General features: G+C 35.0%; 2 protein-coding genes across 2 annotated transcripts; both read right to left on the bottom strand.

Annotated features, from left to right (window-relative positions):
• Nucleotides 1-296: 296 nt before the first annotated feature.
• On the bottom strand, nucleotides 297-2,863 carry LOC112056639 (flexible cuticle protein 12-like). Its single transcript, XM_024097125.2, has 3 exons — nucleotides 2,855-2,863; nucleotides 1,800-1,909; nucleotides 297-564 (listed from the first exon to the last, which is right to left on the bottom strand). Exons 1-3 carry the CDS (start codon nucleotides 2,861-2,863, stop codon nucleotides 372-374), a joined length of 312 nt encoding a protein of 103 aa, XP_023952893.2. The 3' UTR covers nucleotides 297-371.
• A 3,863-nt stretch (nucleotides 2,864-6,726) lies between these two features.
• LOC112051041 (larval cuticle protein LCP-30) lies at nucleotides 6,727-16,756 on the bottom strand. The gene is made up of 6 exons (XM_024093350.2): nucleotides 16,667-16,756; nucleotides 16,470-16,582; nucleotides 15,286-15,509; nucleotides 12,890-12,924; nucleotides 11,863-11,993; nucleotides 6,727-7,034 (listed from the first exon to the last, which is right to left on the bottom strand). The coding sequence occupies exons 1-6, from the start codon at nucleotides 16,673-16,675 to the stop codon at nucleotides 6,812-6,814; spliced, it is 735 nt and encodes a 244-aa protein (XP_023949118.2). The 5' UTR covers nucleotides 16,676-16,756; the 3' UTR covers nucleotides 6,727-6,811.
• Nucleotides 16,757-20,201: the final 3,445 nt, after the last annotated feature.

Raw genomic sequence — 20,201 nt, 5'->3', positions numbered from 1 at the left:
ATTATATTATTACGACACATTTAATATTATTTGATGAATTTAACTCGTTACAGCGTTTTGTGCTGGCCGCTCCTACGAAGGTCATTCGTAGATGTATGAGGACAAATGTGATGAGTCTTTAGCAATATAACAATTTACATACTTGAGGAGTTAATAACTATGCATAGGATTATTAGGTAAATGTCAATTGTGTTGCACAGGGCTTCAATTAGCCAGTTAAAGTTTTGCTAGTTGTGGCATTTACAATAGCCTTTGCGGCGATCACAATAAATGATACATCAAGCGGTTTATAATATTTTATTAACAACTCAAATCAACAATTATAAATTTAGTTAACATAATAATTATTCTTTTTTATTTTTTATTGTGATTTACAATCGTTGGGCTCCCTTTTCAATGGTTGCTCGGTATCCAAGTTCATCGGCTACGTAGGTGACTTTGTAGGTATAACCGTCTGGAGCGAACCAGGAATATGATCCTCTAACAACTTCAGCTTGGCCTACAACACCTTCGTTTTTCAGTTCACCTACTTGCTCTTGCTTAGTACCGTCTGACTGTTCGAACCTAGAATTAAATTATATTTGGAGATGTTAGCGGCTCGAGTTCGTGGTGTTTAGAAGTCCAACAAGAGGCCTGCTGGTACTCGTAATTGGAAAACTACATATAGTTTCCTTTGTTAAGGTCTGGAGGTACTTCGGCCGTGGCTAATTACTGGGAAAGACGTACGCCCAGCGATTTAGACTTCTGGTATGATGCTGCGTAGAAACCGTTAGAGGTTTTTAGCTGGTGGGAAGCTTCAGCCGTGGCTATGGCCCTACCGACAAAGACGTACCGCCAAGCGATTTAGCGTTTCGGTACGATGTCGTGTAGAAACCGAAAGGAGTGTGGATTTCATCCTACTCCTAACAAATTAGCCCGCTTCCATCTTAGATTGCATCATCACTTATCATCAGGTGAGATTGTAGTCAAGGGCTAACTTGTAGAAAATAAAAAAGGTATAGGTAGAATACTTAAACCTGTACTTCTTCCAAATAACCTTACCATAACTTAGACAGCCTTGAGAGCTGTCATAGCCCAGTAGATATGACCTCTGCCTCCAATTCCGGAGGCGTAGGTTCAAGTCCGGTCTGGGGCATGCACCTTCAACTTTTCAGCTATGTGCATTTTATAGAAATTAAATAGCACGCGTCTCAAACGGCGTAGAAAAAACATCGTGAGGAAGGTTTCCTACCTATGTATGCAGGTTGCATACCTGAGAATTTTCTAATTCTCTGCGTGTGTGAATTATGTCAATCCGCATTGGGCCAGCGTGGTGGACTACTTTGCCTAGCTCTTCTCATTCTGAGAGGAGACTCGAGCTCGGCAGTAAGCCGAATATGGTTTGATAATGATGAGAGCATCGTCACTTAATGTCAGATGAGATAGCAGTCGAGGGCTAACTTGTCATTGAATAAAAAAACCAATTATTTTAATTGTCCTATTTATACTGATGAAAAATCTTTTTAACAAAAAAATTAAACTGACTTTGAAACAACAAAAGCGAAAAATAACATCGTTCGACCTTCTGATCACTTTGAAGGCGGTGCCAAGCCAGTGACGTATTAATTAAAGCCGTTTCTAAAAAAACTACGGGAGATAACTGTCTTTAAATCCTAAAACTTTATGATTTAATCGGCTTAAGTTAATGGATCACTGTGTTGGCACCGCCTTCAAAGTGATGCATTAAACATATACGTTGAATTGGGAACCTCATCCTTTTTTTTGAAGTCGGATAAAAAAGAGAGTACGGCAAGACTTACTGGTAGCTGTAATCTCCAGTACCAATGTTGTCGTTGTCATAACGTAGGACTTGGACTTCGTCGTAAGGCGGCAAAGCCACCACAACGGATACTAAGCATAGAGCAATTATCTGTAAACATAAATAAAATCAATTTTATTTACATAAATTCCTTATAATAAAAAAAATATTAAGTACGTCTAGAGCTTACTGTGCCGTACGGTACGGAGACAAACATCCAGAAGGACTACAGTTTAACAGTGAATAAATTTTATGACCTACCAAATGAACTAACTAAAAATGCCCATGTGGTTAGTTTATGCCATAGAAATGGGTGCGAGATTACCAACAATTTCTCTATAACTTGCATAAGCATGTTCTGTTTTAGAACGGGTATCCAAAGCTGTTCTAGTAGGATCTTATCCAATTTTGCTAGGCAGCGAGAACAACACGAATGGAGAAGGGGAGTGTTAAACAATTGTCAAGGAATTCCTTAACCCTACACCCATTGGTCACATGTCCGGGCAGTACTCGGAGTTCTTGTCTCTACCAAACAATCTTGTACCCGCACGGTGAATCAATGGAAAAAATTCTCAATCGTATAAATGTAAAAATTTAAATAAATATATAAGTGTGACAGGACGATGTATAAGAGTTCCATTAAGATCCATTTTATCCCTGTATTCCTACGGCACCATCAATCACGCGGTTGAAATTACGAGTCTGCTAGTAATATAAATAAAGTAATAATAACTATTTTGTATGAAATTGCATCGTTATATAATACTTACTAATAATGTTAGTCCTTCAGTTCAATTGAGTTTATTTTTCATTTAAAGGTTAAAGAATGAAAAATATTCCTAAAACTGTAACAAGGGCAGACAGACGGACAGCGGACCATGGCAAAATTTTAAGTTTTATCGATATAATATTGGTGCTTAAATACTGGGGAACTCTAAAAAGTTTTCATTAATAGTTTCCATGGAAATATGCAAGTTAAATAATAAAAAAGAAAGTAACTTAACGTTAATATTAAGTAAATTTAATGATATTAAAGAAAAATATTAAATCACTTACGAATTTCATTTTGGGAGTGATGCTCTTGTAATGACTTCGAGATTGAAATAAATTTATTTATATAGGTCGCTCTATTTATATTTATGTCCTGAATATATAATTAACCTAATATTTGGAAAAGTGGGCGCAGCAAATGTCAACGACATGATGAGTAGTTTTATGGAACTAGCTTGACAAGGTTTTACATATAAGTAGGTAATAATCAACTAGTTTTCACATATAAGTAGGTAATAATCAATTATTTGACGGAAGAAGCCGCTGTCGACAGCAGGCTAATTCACTATCTTTGAAGTAGTTGACTTATAGGTACGAAATTGAAATTAAAGGTAACAAATGTCATCCCGTGGCAACTGGTGTATATCATAAAGTCTTATACAGAAGGTAGATGACATTTCTCAATCGATTTGATGTTTATTTTAATAGGTTGATATTAGAGACCAAAACAGTGAAAAGGCCAGCTAACGTTGCGTTGAAAACGGTCGCCTAAATCTATACTAGAATAAAAAGCTGAAGAGTTTGTTTGTTTGATTGAACGCACTAATCTCTACTACATATAGAAAGAATTTTTCAAATCGGAACTGCTGGTCCGATTTGAAAAATTTTTTCAGTGTTAGATAGTCCATTTATTGAGGAAGGCTATATGCTATATATTATTCTGAGAAATTCTTACGGGAATAAAATATAGCCTAGATGGAACGAGGACATCAAGCGGTTTGCAGGGAGCCGCTGGATGCTGGCGACTCGAGACCATGATGTTTAGAAGTCTATACAAGAGGCCTATGTCCATTGTCCAGTAATGAAGATAATGATGAACATATAAAATATACCTTGTATAATAATTTGACTTACGAAAAATGTACATTCTATGGTAGAGGCATAATTTCTTTCAAAATTATAGCCTTAAAATGAGGTACTTCTGACTATAGCAGGCTCTAATTCGATATTTTAATGAAACACACAGGGCATGCAAAGAACAACAGTGTGATTCTTTGTGCCGACCTCTTTTTGACGACCTCTGTTAGTATTGTAGTTCTCGACAAAGAGGTCCTGGGTTCGATTCTCAGCTCGGGTATAGTGTTCCGGTCCGATGCCGCGTAGAAAGCTTCATAGGTATGGGTTGAAATGTACATCTTCCAAGTTAGTCCATTTCCATCTTAGATTGCATCGTCAGTTTACATTAAATCGCAGTCAACGGCTGACTTGATATTGAATAAGTAAAAAAAACTTGGGTGGGTGTTTGTTGTGCCTGTTATTTTAACACCTACGATTTCTTGAAAATCGGAATACAGAAATGGTTCTTATTTGCTTACCCTGTCACAGCCATACTAAAATTATATATACTAAATCATCAAATCAATATTATGAAAACCAAGGGAACATAATAATATCAAATTTTTAAAATTATTAAGCCGTGATAGCCCAGTGTATTTTTATATGTATTGATCTCTGCTTCCAATTTTGTCTGCTTCTATTTCCAACTTTTCAGTTGTGTGCATTTTAAGAAATTAAATATCACGTGTCTCAAACGGTAAAGGAAAACATCGTGAGGAAACCTGCATATCAGAGAAATTTCTTAATTCTCTGAGTGTGTGTAATCTGCCAATCCGCATTAAGCCAGCGTGGTGGACTATTGTGCTAACCCCTCTCATTCTGAGAGGAGACTCAAGCTCAGCAGTGAGCCGGATATGGGTTAATAACGACGAATGTTCCGACAGTCGTTTCAGTTAGTAGTCTTATAGCGAAAAGCTTCGACAAATACCCTATGAAGCTTTCGCTTAACTGCTGGATTAAGGGTCGGATACAGAAGGCAGTGATTCTTGAGACAGCGCGTATTGTGAGGAGGTTCCTTACTGTGGAGCCTTGACTACCGTTGCTTGGGCATTCTAATGTCCCGAAGCGGGGGATTATATTTTTATTTATAATTTTTTTTTAGTGTTTTGTTTTATATTTTGTATTTAATTAACATTGTTAAAATAAAAAAAAAGACAAAAAAGCAAACGCGAGTGACAATCAAATTTATTATGAAAATAGAGACAATTTGAGAAAAATCATAATGGAAAAATAATAATCTTCTATAATAAAATATAAATGGTCAAGTTCTTAAGCTTAATTGGGTAACAAGCAGCTTCAAATTCCCATTTACATTAAAATACAATCGCAAAACTTAAACTAATAGGTACATTATTCAAATCGAAACAGATTACCGTAACCAAAAACATTTTTGTAAATGGTGATCCTATCATTAAAAATAAATTCTAAATAATTTTTACTAATGATATCAAATCGCGTATTACAAAATCTGTTTCACTATTCACGAAAGCATACACGGCTACACAATAAGATCTTTCGTCCAGAAAGAAAAAGCCTTTTGTTTTTATTCTTTACAAGTTATCCCTTGACTATAATAATATCACCTGATGGTAAGTGATGATGCAATCTAAGATGGAAGCGGGATAACTTGTTAAGAGTAATATGAAAAACCACAGCCTAAATCGCTTGGCGGTACGTCTTTGTCGGTAGGGTAACTAGCCACGGCCGAAGCCTCCCACCAGCCAGACCTTTAATTAGCCCAGCTAGGGATCGAACCCGGGACCTCCGTCTTGTAAATCCACCGCGCACACCACTGCGCCACGGAGGCCGTCAAAAGCCTACTTTAACGTATTTTATCTAACTCTATGTTTAATTTATTATTGACTATTAGTGACGCTCGTCCGCTATGAAACTGGTTGTCAATATTTTAATTAACGCGAGTGAAGTCACAGTACAAGCTAGTCTAAACTAATATTTTCTGGGCAAGCGCCTTATGGAAAAAGAATGATAAAGATTAAGCGCTCTGAGAAGTTAATGTTTGTTTTCCATCAGGCGTGATTATAATCAAACGTAAGCCCGTCTAGGAATAGTTGCTTAGACATGTCATTAAATATTCAACATATTCAGTATTGTTGTTTGTTTGTTTTAACACTAGAACTAGAAGCGCGGGCGTCCCATATTTCACCCGATTCATTATTAGCTCTGCTCTAGTATTATTTTTATTATGCGTAGAATGGTAATTTTTTGTGGCTTTTAATAAAATGTAATGGGTATTATTTATACAACATTTCAGACATGTAAGTAAATTTCAGAATAGATATTTTTTTATCTGACTTTACCTCTAAGTGCGGCTGGGTCTTATTTGATCCAGCCATGAATGACAGAGTATAACTTTAACTATTTTCTAAGTTTTATATAACTATGCTCAAAATTTTGTTGATTGCATGAATGTAGGTACCCATACGCCATTGTGAACGTTCGCGGCGAAAAAAGGGGTGGTTGAAAACGCAGTATGATGCAGTGATACTTATGAACCAATTTTTTTTTTATAAAAGAATCTCATATATCTCATATTGGTCATATCTTTTAAATATGACCAATTTTTCCATTCCCCTCCAACTAGTCGGGAAATACTTTATTAGGAGTAGGTACTACAATACTCCAGCGGGGATTGAACCACCACCCCTCGGCGATGAGTCCGGCTGCTTTACCGTTGGGCTAATTATTAGTTATGGTAGAAGCATGGGCTGACAAACTATCTAAATAAAAGGTATAGGTATAGGTATACAGATCTGGGCATGTCGCCATCTGGCACATCTATTTTCCTTCTCCGATCGAAGACGCTTCGAAATTAAAAAAAATAAATATGACATTTGTTATTGACCGGTCACGTGATTAAGTTATTGATCGTTTCTGTCATTCGCATACATTTTTTTGGTTTTCAAAGCGTTAGCAGAAAGCAAATCCATGTGCCGCATGGCTACAAGACCTATACAGATAGGAATTCTGCCTGAAACTGTTCCAACATTTCAAATATGAATGATGGTTTAAAATTAAACTCATTTTTAATGGAACTTTTTTATTTTTTAGCAAAATAAGAACTAATTTACGACGTGGACTAGTTAACGATGGTTGTAGGTCTTAAGTTTAGCCGAGAAGAGAGGCTACAAGCGCTGGAGGTGCTCCACCGGGACCCTCTTCGATTTCTGAATTGTAACCATCCTGGTCAGCAGTGTACTTAACTATGTACTCTACGCCATTAGGAGAGAACCAGGAGTAGAATCCCGTGATGGCGAGGTATTGGTCTTCACGTCCTGCATTGCGGACCTCAGCTTTTTGTTCTTGCTTTGTTCCATCGGTCTGTTCGAAGCTGAAAGATTATTTAATTTTGTTAATAAAGTTTTTCTACTCCCATTTCGTAATCTACTCAATATAAAACATCAAACCATCCTACAGGTCGTTTGGTAATTTTCAGTAGGTACTACACAGGTAAACCGTGCTACAATAATTTTTCTTAAAATTTTTGAATAGCTGAATGGCATTGGCTACAAAAATTCAGGCTTCCTTTCCAGGCAAGAGACAAAATCTAGGAGGTCACGCTGATACAAAATCGAGGAGCCCATGGCCCAATGCCAGTTATATATTATTTATCATGGTCGTTGAAAAGTATCGTATGCCACTTGATTAGCCATTACGATAAATCGCACTACCCCTGTAAAAAAGACGTAACTAAACTTGCGTCAAAAATGTTTTTTTACGTAAATAAAGCGAGCATAATGGTTTACACCTTCTGTCAAAATATCGTGAAGCTATCGACAAAAATGAAGGAATAAATGCAAAAATACTAAAATTTTACGACTTTAGAAAACATAAAATTCCAGCCTAAAATAGAGATATGTATATTTACATTTATTCGCTTTATAATTATACCGTTCTTAAAGTCATAATTATGTTTACGTAAATTTTAAAAGAAGATTTACAAGAAAATGTTTAACGCAAATAAACTTAAATACTTGTTCCTATATTTTACAATCTTGGACTATTGTGTAATTCTAATTACTTATTTCTTCTACGAAAAATTTAGCTGATAGTTTATGTGTGATTATTGTTACATACTTTCCACCCGGCAAAACTTCACAATGCGTAAAGTGTAGTTTCAGTTATTTCTTTATTACACAAAACATTTCATATCTTATTTTAGGTAATTTTGAATTTATGCTTTAAAAAAATTAAGAATGTGTTCGTGTAGTTAAAATGTAGTAAAAAATAAACTATTTTAGTGTCGTATATAGAAAAAAATACTTATTCGATGTATTGCATCTAACAATACAAGGCACGCAACAGTAGTACCTACACCACTCGCGGCTCGCTCTCGCTCGTCGGTTAGTTTAGTACGATTATTAGATAACTGATGAAAATATCTCTGCTGAAAATGCACATAAAAGACGCAGGATACGTAAGAAGCCAAATTTTCAATATACTCAAAATATTGAAAGTAATATGTGGTCAAATATTTGCACTAAAAACGATGCTGACGTGATATTAAAGCCTCCAATAAGTGGAGATCCTGAAGCAGGTAGTCCAAAATCATCTGTTGATGTCATTATGTCTACACCGCACGCATCACGTCTTGCTATTACAAAGATAACTACCCCTGATTCATTCAAAGAGATTTTAAGAACTGTACAATGTCAACCTAAAGAAAATAAACTGAATGAGTATACAGCTGTTGTAGATGAATCGAAAGAAAAACAGATTATTTGTTTGACCTCCAAGCGAAATAGATATTACCTCCGGAAAAAAGACACCACATTATGAGAAATTTCATATTGTAGCGTCAACTTCTATAATATACAATAGTTGTAACATGAAAACGTTACCATTCTAAATCTGCTAAAAAAGAAATAGAACGAAAGAAAATAGGTGATCCATGTACATGTAAAAAAAAGTGCACCGAAAAAATTGATCAATCAGAAAGAAAACTTGCATTCGAAAGCTACTGGCAGTTAGCTAATCATGAGCGTCAGTGGGATTATATTTTAAAATACGTTAAAGGGAAACCAACACGTGTTGCTCTAGTAGGCTTGAACAAACCTCGATCGCAGATGTTACTCCAGCATCCGAGAGATGGTACTATAATATATTTACTACAAAATTTAATATTGGCTTCTTCCAGCCAAAAAATTATTTGTGCGAAACTTGCAGCTTATACGACCAGGCTGATTCTGAAAAAACTGAACAGTTGAAAGAAGAATATGAAAAGCACATAAAAAATAAGGAGCTTATAAGAAAAATTAAAAACCAAGAAAAAGAATAATTATTTCCTAATTAGGTTTTAAAGAAAACGCTGTGACTTGTTTTGATTTGGAAAAAGTATTAAACTTACCGCAATCAGAGGTTGGAGTTTTCCATTATAAACGCAAGTACCCAGTGTTTAATTACACAGTATATAACATATTGACTAAAAGTAGTCATTGTTATGTTTGGCATGCCCAAATAGCAAAAAAAGGTGCCAATGAAATAGCCAGCTGTCTATGGTGTTATCTACAAGGTGAAGCTGCGAAAGGAATCAAAGTCTTTAATTCTAATTTCTTTTTATTCGGATAACTGCACTGGACAAAATCGTAATCGGTTTGTTTTTGCACACACACAAATATTAACTTGTACAAACGAAAAGGAGATTTATACCCACGTCTTACTAGACACGGGCATAAGTTAGTTATTTCTGCATATCGTCTCCAAAGAATAAAAAAAATTTTTGTAGGTTTGGGTGTACTCTTCTATAATAAGATCTCCAAGACTGTGATGGACCTGCCAATGCATAGCTTTAAGCAATGTGTTAAAAAACATTGACTTAGTCGAGGTTACTACAACATTGATGAGTTCCTTAATGATAAAGATGCTTGGAGGCCGTTGGATCAGCTTCCACCTTCAGACAGGAAGTAAAACTATAAGAAACTGTAATTGTTATCAATTGTAAATTATAACACTGTATGACTTTTTCATTTCAAAAGAGCAACTGTTGAGTTTCTTGCCGGTATCTTCTCAGCAGAATCTGCCTTCCGAACCGGTGGTAGAATCTTTACAAATAGTCAACTGACGTGTCAAAAGTGCTTGTAAACTGAGCCTACTTGAAATAAATGATTTTTGATTTGATTTGATTGATTGCTCTATATATTCACGCATCTAAAGCATTAGGTATAAAAATTACGCACAGATTTTTACAGGAAGGTCATACTCAAAATGAGGGTGGCTCGATGCACGTACTCTATACAGTACAAGGGGAAAAATACAACGTCAAAGAAATGACTTAAGACATTTTTTTCGTTTTCAAAAAGCTTGTAGCCAACAATAAAAACTGGGAAAAAGATAACTTTGGAAATAAAGTGAGTTGGAATAAAGTTAAAGAGATTTCGGCAGATCCTCATTGTCCGGGGAAATTGCAAATAAAATATGCATTCGATGATGAGACACCAATAATTGTAAATACAAATAGAAGCGGAAGAGTCATGAGAAAAAAAAAGAGCTGCATGCAGCGAGCCTTTTGAAACACATCAGGCATTAGTGCAAATATACGATGCGCCGCTACCGATACCTGAAAAATTATACAAAGATTTGATGAGTCTATGTAAATATAATTACATACCTCCACACTACCAGACGTTTTATAAAAGTTTAAGTACTCAATCTGCTGCCACCGAGTCCGATTTCGAAGTTGAGGATAATGAAGGTTAATAAAAATATCACTATTCTCGATTAAGCTGATTATGGATGCAATAAACATTTCTTTAAAAATATAAAATAATAACCCTGTTTATTTTCATTTCCTCTATATAAATTTTGTCCCTATATTTATAGTTTTGACTTAAATATACGCACATAATAGACTATTTACTGTAAGAAGTAGATATTACATGATACAAATTGAATATTCAGTTACTTTCCGCATTATAAAAGCTATATTTTTAAATACACTAACAATTCTAAAATAAATGGCTCCCTGGAAATACGTAACTCTATGTACAAAAAAGGATTTTCCGTTAAATAACATCGTGATTATACTTACAACTCTAGATTATAATTAAAAATAGGAGAGTATAAAGCCGTAAGTAGAGATAAATTAGTTCATATATTTCAAAACACATAACAAAAAAACAGTAATTGTAGTTACTCCTGCAAATATTCTTTATGTTTTGTGGAATACCGATGTAACCGTATTTTTTTAGAATATCTCGAAGTACATCAAGCCGTTCCTAAATTAAATAACACGCGTAGTTGAAGGCAACTGTGACCTACGATTTTCTCTTTGAAACTTTTTTCTAGAACTCATAAAAAAAATATAGGACAGTTTTTTTAAGCTCCTGAAAAGTTGGTGAAAATCACTTACTTCCTTTTTCCAGGAATAGTGCGAAATATCGATTTAATTTTGAGCAGAACTTTAATATGGTGTTTCTCTGGGCACCATCATAAAATAAATTTTGTTATTCTGTACTTATTGTTTAATACTTTATATTGAATATATTTCAGAGAAGTGTGTAATAAAAAATAAATATAAAATGTATCTTGCTATTCTACGCGACTTCAAATCGAAGTGGCAAAATCCCCGGATGGGATTTATTTCATTATAACGAATATCACACACGAAATTAATGAATTCGCTTTAAAGTATTTATAATAATGGTCTTGTAGCGAAAAGCTTCGACCAACAACTTAAGAAGCTTTCGCTTAACTGTTGGATCAAGGGCCGGATATAAGTTACTTGGGCACACAAAATATCCCGCAACGGGATACCGGGAACGGGCTGCTTAATTAATACATTTTGTAAGCATTGTTGAGCCGTGTTAGCCCAGTGGATATGACCTCTGCCTCCGATTCCCGTAGGTTCGAATCCGGTCCGGGCATGCACCTCCAACTTTCCAGTTGTGTGCATTTTACGAAATTAAATATCACGTGTCTCAAACGGTGAAGGAAAACATCGTGAGGAAACCTGCACACCAGAGAATTTTCTTAATTCTCTGCATGTCTGCCAATCCGCATTGGGCCAGCGTGGTGGACTAACCTAACCCGTCTAATTCTGATATAAAACTCGAGCTCAGCAGTGAGCCGAATATGGGTTGATAATGATGAAGCATTGTGACAAAATTTAAAAAAGACAAATAAATCAATGAAAGAGCAGAAACAATAGTAAACAGACGTACTAGTATCTGTAGCCACCGAGACCGTCATTGTCATTCTCATAGCTTCTGACCTCAGCATCAACACTGTTAGTACGAGTGTATGAGGGAGGAGGTGCCGCTGCTGCTACAGCCACTAAACACAGGAATACCAACTGAAAAAGAAAAATATCAAGACTTTACAAGAATACAATAAAAAACTTAAGTTAATTTGTCCTAATAGACCCAAAATACACAAATCCTGCGCATTTGGTATGGTTGTACAGACGGGCTGATCAATGGCGCAAAAAATGAGCCAGCTCTTCTGTCGCCAATCAAAAAATTTAGCCGCGATTAAATAATAATGGATCCATTTATTATATTTACGTTATGATATTAATCGACTTGTAAATCTGAAGTTGTGTAATTAAAGTAATGTAGCCGTCGCACCCGGTCATTATAAATTTAACTATTAAGGAATATAAATATTTAATTAATTATTAAGGATTATATTAAAAAATAATAATTTAAGGATAAAAATAGGTTCTGTGATGATAAACGATTCGAGCGTTTATTATTAGGACGTTGATCGTTGTTACATCTAGCCATAGATCAGCCATAGATCAAGGTGGAGCTTGGAGAAAATGGGATGAATGTCTGTTTTTTAGATGACTTCTAAATAGCTCTTATTAAAGGCTATATCACTTTCACACACAAAGTTTAACCAAACATTCGAATGAATTTGAATTTGACTAGAACTTGAATATGACCGTTTTTTTTAAGTTAGGACCAAACAATGTCATAATTATTTATGTTGGAAAAAAATAATACTCAATTATAAAAGTCCAAGCTTTTACTTCAAACATTAGATACAATATTAAGTTTTAAATTGTCATGAAAGATAAAGCATTGATTGCCAAATATTAATTTTTTAACCAGATTCTTAAGTTACTCAAAATAATTATTTATTGCCACTAATTATAATATATTATTATGTTTGCCATTTCTCTCCATTACACACTCACAAAACACAAACACTTATCTATAAATAATAAACAAATATGGTACACACCAGTTTCATTTTTAGATTTGTTCTTTCTACGGGGACTATTTTAAACAATGTAGCCGGATTGTATGTCTCTCATCCTTTATATCTGTAGCAGATGACTTATTAGTAAAGGCGAAAATACCTACTTGCCCAAAAAGTTGATCAAGCTTTCGAAGGTAAACGACTTAGTTTCGATAGTAACACAAAAAAAACGCGTGACAAAATTGAGTTTGACATACCACTGCCGGCCATACTAAAGTCTTAGATGCATTCTTGAAAATTTTAATTAAAATATTGATCATGGTATTAGTGTTGTTTATGCGTAGTTATGTAAATCTCCGTAATTAGTTCCGCCTTAATTTTTACACTCAATTAGATTAATTTGTATCTGTAAACAACAAAATTTAAGAGTGAACTTTAATATTTAAATGGATAGAAATATTAATTAGAATTATATATGAACAGCAGTTTTTTCAAGTATTTAAGACATTATTGTTGTTAAAAATCATATTTGTGTTAAAATCTTACCACTGATTACAAGGACAATAGCAATCTGAGTAAATCCTATTAGAAAATGAATATATTGTTCTATGACCATATTTACTAGTGGAAGTATCGTTAAAATCGGTTCTGCCATTCCAGAAATTAGACAAACAGACAGATAGGCAGACCAAAATTTTAAAAAAGCTTGTATATTGGTATTGTGGAAATAATTATAAGTGCTTTAAAAACGTAGCCATTTTGGCATTTTGTTCGAAATGATTTTTAATAACGAAAACCTATTTATTTAGTTTTGTATAATTAATGGTAATAGTATAATTAATTGTCTTTCAAAACGTAGATCGTAGTAAGTGTTGCGAAAGCTTTCTTGGCTGAGCAACAAGCCCTTGGGCGCTCAATGATTAGGGGCCCGTTATAAATGTAGGTGTTGAAAACCTTTAGGCACAAATAAATATATGAATAATTTACTGATTGAACATAAAATATAGATACCAAAATAACCTTTTTCTATAAAAGTTAAGTAACAGATAGCTGGCGGTTTCACTTACTTAGTTCCCGTTCCCGTAGAATTACCGGGACACGGGGATAAATTATAACCTATGACACTCGCAAATCATCATCATTATCTATACTAATATTATAAAGCTGAAGAGTTTGTTTGTTTGTTTGTTTTATTGAACGCGCTACTCTCATGAACTACTGGTCCGATTTGAAAAATACTTTCAGTGTTAGATAGCCCATTTATTGAGGAAGGCTATAGGCTATATTAACCCCGTATTCCTACGGAAACGGGAACCACGCGAGTGAAACCGCGCGGCGTCAGCTAGTCAACCCATATACGACTTACTGCTGAGCTCGAGTCTTCTCTCAGAATGAGAGCCAATAGTCCACCACGCTGGCCCAATACGGATTGGCAAACTTCACACACGCAGAGAATTAAAAAAAATCTCTGGTATGCAGGTTTCCTCACGATGTTTTTCCTTCTCCGTTTGAGACACGTGATATTTAATTTCATAAAATTCACAAAAGTTGGAGGTGCATGCCGCGGACCGGATTCGAACCTACACCCTCCGGTATCGGAGGCAGAGGTCATATCCACAGAGGCTACCACGGCTCTTGACATCTATCATCATGATACTCACAAATAGCGTGGTTTAATAAGGAAAATTTAAAAATCGTTTTAATGGTGCCAGAGATTGCCACATACAACCTCACAAACACACGAACTATGCCTCTATAATATTAGTATAGATTAATAATCACATTAATATCATATAGGCGAAAGTTTGTATGTAAGTGTGTATTTTTGTTCCTCCTTTACTACTGGCTACTGAAGCGATTTAGTTGAAATTTTAAATGGAAATAGATTTTACTATGGATTTTTTGACATTTTTTTATTTTGTTGTTTGGTGTTTTAAGAGCCTCTTGAGGAAGGGCGTTTGGCCATGCTAACTCTAGGACGGCTGAACCGATCTGCACAGGTTACCGGAAAAATCCATGAATTTCCCGAAATCTGAAATCCTCTAGTCTGATAATGAAATTAAATTATAGCTTATTTTTTACCATAACATAATTATACAGTTTAATACTTGAGTATCGTATTATCCATGACAGTATGAAATGTAAGGAGAAATAAAATGCGTGGATAAAATTTAATTTGCTATATTAAAATTATTCTAATGAAACTGAATATAAATATTATATACAGTTCAAGATTGGGCTATTTACAGGTGATGTTTCCATCAATTTATTAACACCTCGAGCGCTATTCTGTATCGATATTTTAGTAACTCGCAATTGCGAGTTTCGAATTCACTTCTGTCTCTCTCTGTTTAACACGATACTTTAGAATGAGAAAAATAGCGGTGAAACTCGCACATGCGAGTTATACAAAACATTGTTAGAGAATAGCCGTGCTTAACCTAGAAGGGATGCTACAACAGCTGACGGGACAGCTCCGCCAGGACCTTGTTGGATTTGCGGTTGGAATCCATTTTCGTCAGCCACGTAGGTGATGAGGTATTCGACACCGTCGGGGCCGACCCATCCGTACTCCCCACGGACCACGTACCCTTCGTTTTCCGTTCCCTGGTCCTTAAGCTGGCCTTGTTCTTCATGTTTTGTTCCATCCGACAACTCCCAACTGCAAATAGGTTAAACTTATTATCATGCCGTGATAGCCCAGGGGATATGACCTCTGCCTCCAATTACGGAGGATGTGCGTTCGAATCCGGTCTGGGGCATGCACCTCCAACTTTTCAGTTGTGTGCATTTTTATAAATTAATATCACGTGTCTCAATCGGTGAAGGAAAACATCGTGAGAAAACCTGCATACCAGAGAATTTTCTTAATTCTCTGCGTGTGTGAAGTTTACCCATCCGCATTGGGCCAGCGTGGTTGGCCTAACCTCTCTCATTCTGAGAGGAGACTCGAGCTCAGCAGTGAGTGAATATGGGTTGATAATGATGATGACCATGATTCATTATCATCCTATTTTAATAGCCCACTACAGCACCAGGACACAATGCTGCTCCAATGCGAGCTGGCGAGCTCAGGCTGATATTGTTAAATTTATTAATGAACACTATCTGATGTTAATGATAATGACCAGGACTGACGGTTCTTCAAGACAGGGGTAACGCCACCAACTTTCCAACTCCGGGTAGAGAATCTATAAATATATAAAACGCGAAAGGTTTTATATATTTATAGATTCTCTACTAGTCATCACGAAATCTCGAAAACCGTTTGACGTAGAAAAATGAAATTTGGTTGGAAGTATTTTGTAGTTAATAGACGTCCGCTAAGAACGGATTTTGCGAAAGGACCGGATTGAGAAGGTCTAAAAACGGACGAAGTCGCGGACGTTCACTGCTTATGTGTCAATGAAAATTTCATATACGAAAGAAAAGCTCAGTATTTAATTTAGCTCGACCCAGGATTCGAACCCAGGAACTCGTTAAGCTAACTGAGTCGAAAGATTAACTAACTGAGTCTAACTGAGTCGAAAGATTAACTAACTGAGACGAAATTGACTATAAAATTTTGTAATAACGTATTGCGGCTTGCAACTTTAATTATGTTGGTCTATTCGATGCTTACACGAAGTTGTAAGAATCCAAGCCGGCGTTATTTGAGTCGTATCGTAGGATCTGTGCATCTTGGCGGTTCTGAGGAGCTGCTGATGCTGCGGCTACCAGAAAAATGACCAGGAGCTGCAAAAAGAAGGTACGTGTAAATCCATAGGCACTTCACTTTTAAATTACACACAGTATTCACAATTCACTTTGGTTACTAACGAATTTCATTGTTCTTATTTTTTTGTGTCGTCTGTCTTCTGCAGAGAATGCTTGGTGTATGGGATGATTACGTAGCCAAACGTCCGTCTTATATATGTAAGTATTTCTTCTATTACCAGGTTGCGACATACCGTTTGGGTCGTCGCGTCGCTTCGTATATTCAAAGCAAAAACTTTGCCTTTACTTCTATTTGTTGAGTTCAGTATGAGTAGGTGGTACGGTTGTGGATGCGCATGTAAACACTTAACTTGACCTTTGTCCTTTATTAAGTACTAATGTAGTTACAAAAATTAATGCTAATAGCGATTTCAAAAACTAATTTATTGTATTTCAAGCTTCGAGTTTTATAAACAATACATTGCTTAATTGTGATTTTTATTTATTGTATAGGTTAATATGACCTCAGCGGAGTCACCGGGGGTTTATGCGAACGCAGAAGCATCGCATGATCCCGAAGGCAGAAGCAGATGAGACCAGCAGAACGACTTTATAAAGAAGATTCCTTTGAGACTCGGACCTTGACTTAGAGGATCGTTCTGGAAGGTTGTTTGGTCTTAATATATCAGTCCTTGAATGAAAGCCCACGTCTGCAATAGTGAATACTCAGCATAATAAATGAGATGATTATGTTTTTTTACATGTAGGTTACATGAGGTTATTGTTATTCTACTTGGTCTAATTAAGAATACGGAAGATGTTCAAAGACTCGAACAAAGATGTTTATTAATTAGCCGCCGTTATGATACGACCACGTAAACGTAAATGAATGTTTATATGTTTATAATTAGAGCGAGGCAAATGTACCAATACTTGACAAGCTATGAACCGCTACTAGAAGTTTCTAGTTTTAAATTAAAAATCTTGAAGAAGAACCAGCGTCTAGTGATTATGCCATATATTAAGTGATGCCGAGCAAAAATGCTAGATTATTTATTTAAATTTGATGATTATCTTTCTTGTTGGTAATACACTACTCAGCAATCAGCATTAGACTCAGTGAATCTATACTTCTTTTAATACTCATATTATAGGTAAAGTTTATGGTATAGTATGGGGTAATGTCTGGATCTACTGAATCAAGTTTAAAAATTCTTTTAACACTAGAAAGCCACGTTATTTGTGTTTCAGAGGCTATATCGTATTCTCATGGGTACGAGAACTACGCCGATAAAACCGCGAGGCGACGGCAGCTAGTCTATACTAATGTTATAAAGAGATAAAATGTGTGAGGTTGTAGGGGGTAAACTCTGGATCTACTAAACCGATTTTGAATATTCTTTTACCAATAGAATGTGTTATTTGTAAGTGTATATATAGTGCATAGGCTATATTTTATCTACATATTCCTACGGGAGCGGGAACTACACGGATACCGCGGGGCGGCGTTTATAAAGTATTATAAAGAGGTAAAGTTTTTGGTATTGTAGGTGGAAAACTCTGGATCTACCAAACTGATTTTGAAAGTTTATATACTACTAGAAAGCCTTGTTATTTGATAGTGTTATAGGATATATTTCATACTCGTATTCTCACGGTAACGGGAATGCGGATAAAACTGCGATGCGTAGGCAAATTATGAATATATCACCCCTATATTCCTACTCTTTGGGTAGAAACATTGTTTTAAAACCATTAACGGACTAATTTGGAAGTCGTATTTGAAAAAATAAAATAACAATTAAAATCAGACTACATTATAAAAATTTATGCGTGGTTTTACTTTTCAATTAATGGGTATACATTGAATTCCTGTTTTCCTACCCTTAGGGGTGGATTCTTTTTCTAAATTTATATGGGACCTAATTAGAAACATGCACTTTCTAAATAAAAAAAATATAAAAATCGGACTACTGAGTAAAAAGTTACACATGTTCATATATTAAAAAATATATACACGTAGAATTGTTAACCTTCTCTCTGTCTGTTGAAAATGTTAAATTATTAAGATAATCGAATTTTGGAATTATCACCTAAGTACATATTCATTAACACGTTGATACTTGTACATTACATACTATAAGGTTATGGGAACACCAATAAAATCAAGTGATTAACGCGGCCTTAGTTATTTTGTAAGTGGTCGGCACTTCACTGAAGATGATACTACTTATTTAGTCATGATTAAATTCATTCTTATTAACACAACAATAAAGACTAAAGTATAAAACATTTTGTATTTATAAATATTATGATTATTTTTACCTACGCAAACTGCATAAAATCAAAGACTAGTCAGTCTGTATACAATATATTGGTATATAAGAACTTTTTGTAGTAGTAGTAGAGTTATTTGTGACAGACCTGGTCCGAGGTAGTACTGCCGCCATGTGCTGAAGTTTTAAACATCCTACTTTTATAAAATTAGTCATTAATTAACTAGATTACTTTTCTGAACCAAATATTTGAAAATAATAATTATTTTACATAATGAAAATTACTTTTTTCAGAAAGTGATGTTTTCATATTTCGCTCCAAAACGAGTTATCCGTTTTACTTGAAACTTACACATAAAGTAGTTTACAATTTTTGTTAATACATTTTAGATTTGTATATTATAATGAACTTAGGAACAACATATAAGTAAAGTAAAACCCAACATAATTAAAAAAATATTCAAATCTCGAAACTCGCAACTTGCAAGTCAGAATCAATGTGTCCCGTCCATGTTATACTCGCAGGTGAATTATTGTCCACTTAATGGTCTAACTAGATCGAACATTCGGCATTGTTATCAGAGAATGCCGAATTCGTCACGGGCCAATACGCTAGCATCCGCTAGTATGTAAATAAATGTTCAAACCGCAATTTTATGTTGATAACCGCGAGGAAAAGGCCAAGGTTCCGTTTTGCGCTAAATAATATGTGTCCAATTGGATTCTGATGAGTGTTTTGGAAAAGTGTGTTCTTGGATTTAATATTAAGAACGTGAGAAAATATTCATTTACGTAGGTAATGATGAGACTCTTATAGCCGAGTTTTCAACAACTTTAACCTTGACATTTTCAAAAAGTTATTTTGTTAAAACTTGGTAAAACTCCTCAGGCTATTCAAGGGTTAAATCGATTTATCATTTTTGTTACCTCATCATTAGGTTATTACTAACTACATAATATTACTTACTTTAGCTAATTATTATGGAGCTAGGACCCACCACGCTGCTTCAATGCATATTGCCAAAAATAAAAGTAGTAACATAATTATTGTAGGTATAGTAAATTAAGATTTTACAACATTACATTTTGTATTTGTGTCTAAAAGTTATTTTTGTTTTGGTTTTTTTGTTTGTGGTACAACAACTTTACCCATTTTAATTTAATTTCAATGACGAATTGACAAATAATTTCACCATAGCGAGATGAACCAATGTGTGACTGACCTACAGTTAATATTTAAAACGATTCCGATTGCCATACCGACTACATAAAATCACGATCGATAACGAATTTTTAAACTTTACAATATAAACTTTCGAGTACGTATTTCGAGCATGTAATTTTAATATTGATGAAAATGAAATTTACATCACTGCAGAAAA

This window comes from Bicyclus anynana, chromosome 7 (assembly GCF_947172395.1).
Source record: "Bicyclus anynana chromosome 7, ilBicAnyn1.1, whole genome shotgun sequence".
NCBI classification, from domain to species: Eukaryota; Metazoa; Arthropoda; class Insecta; order Lepidoptera; family Nymphalidae; genus Bicyclus; species Bicyclus anynana.
This window is presented reverse-complemented; position numbering and strand designations above follow the sequence as displayed.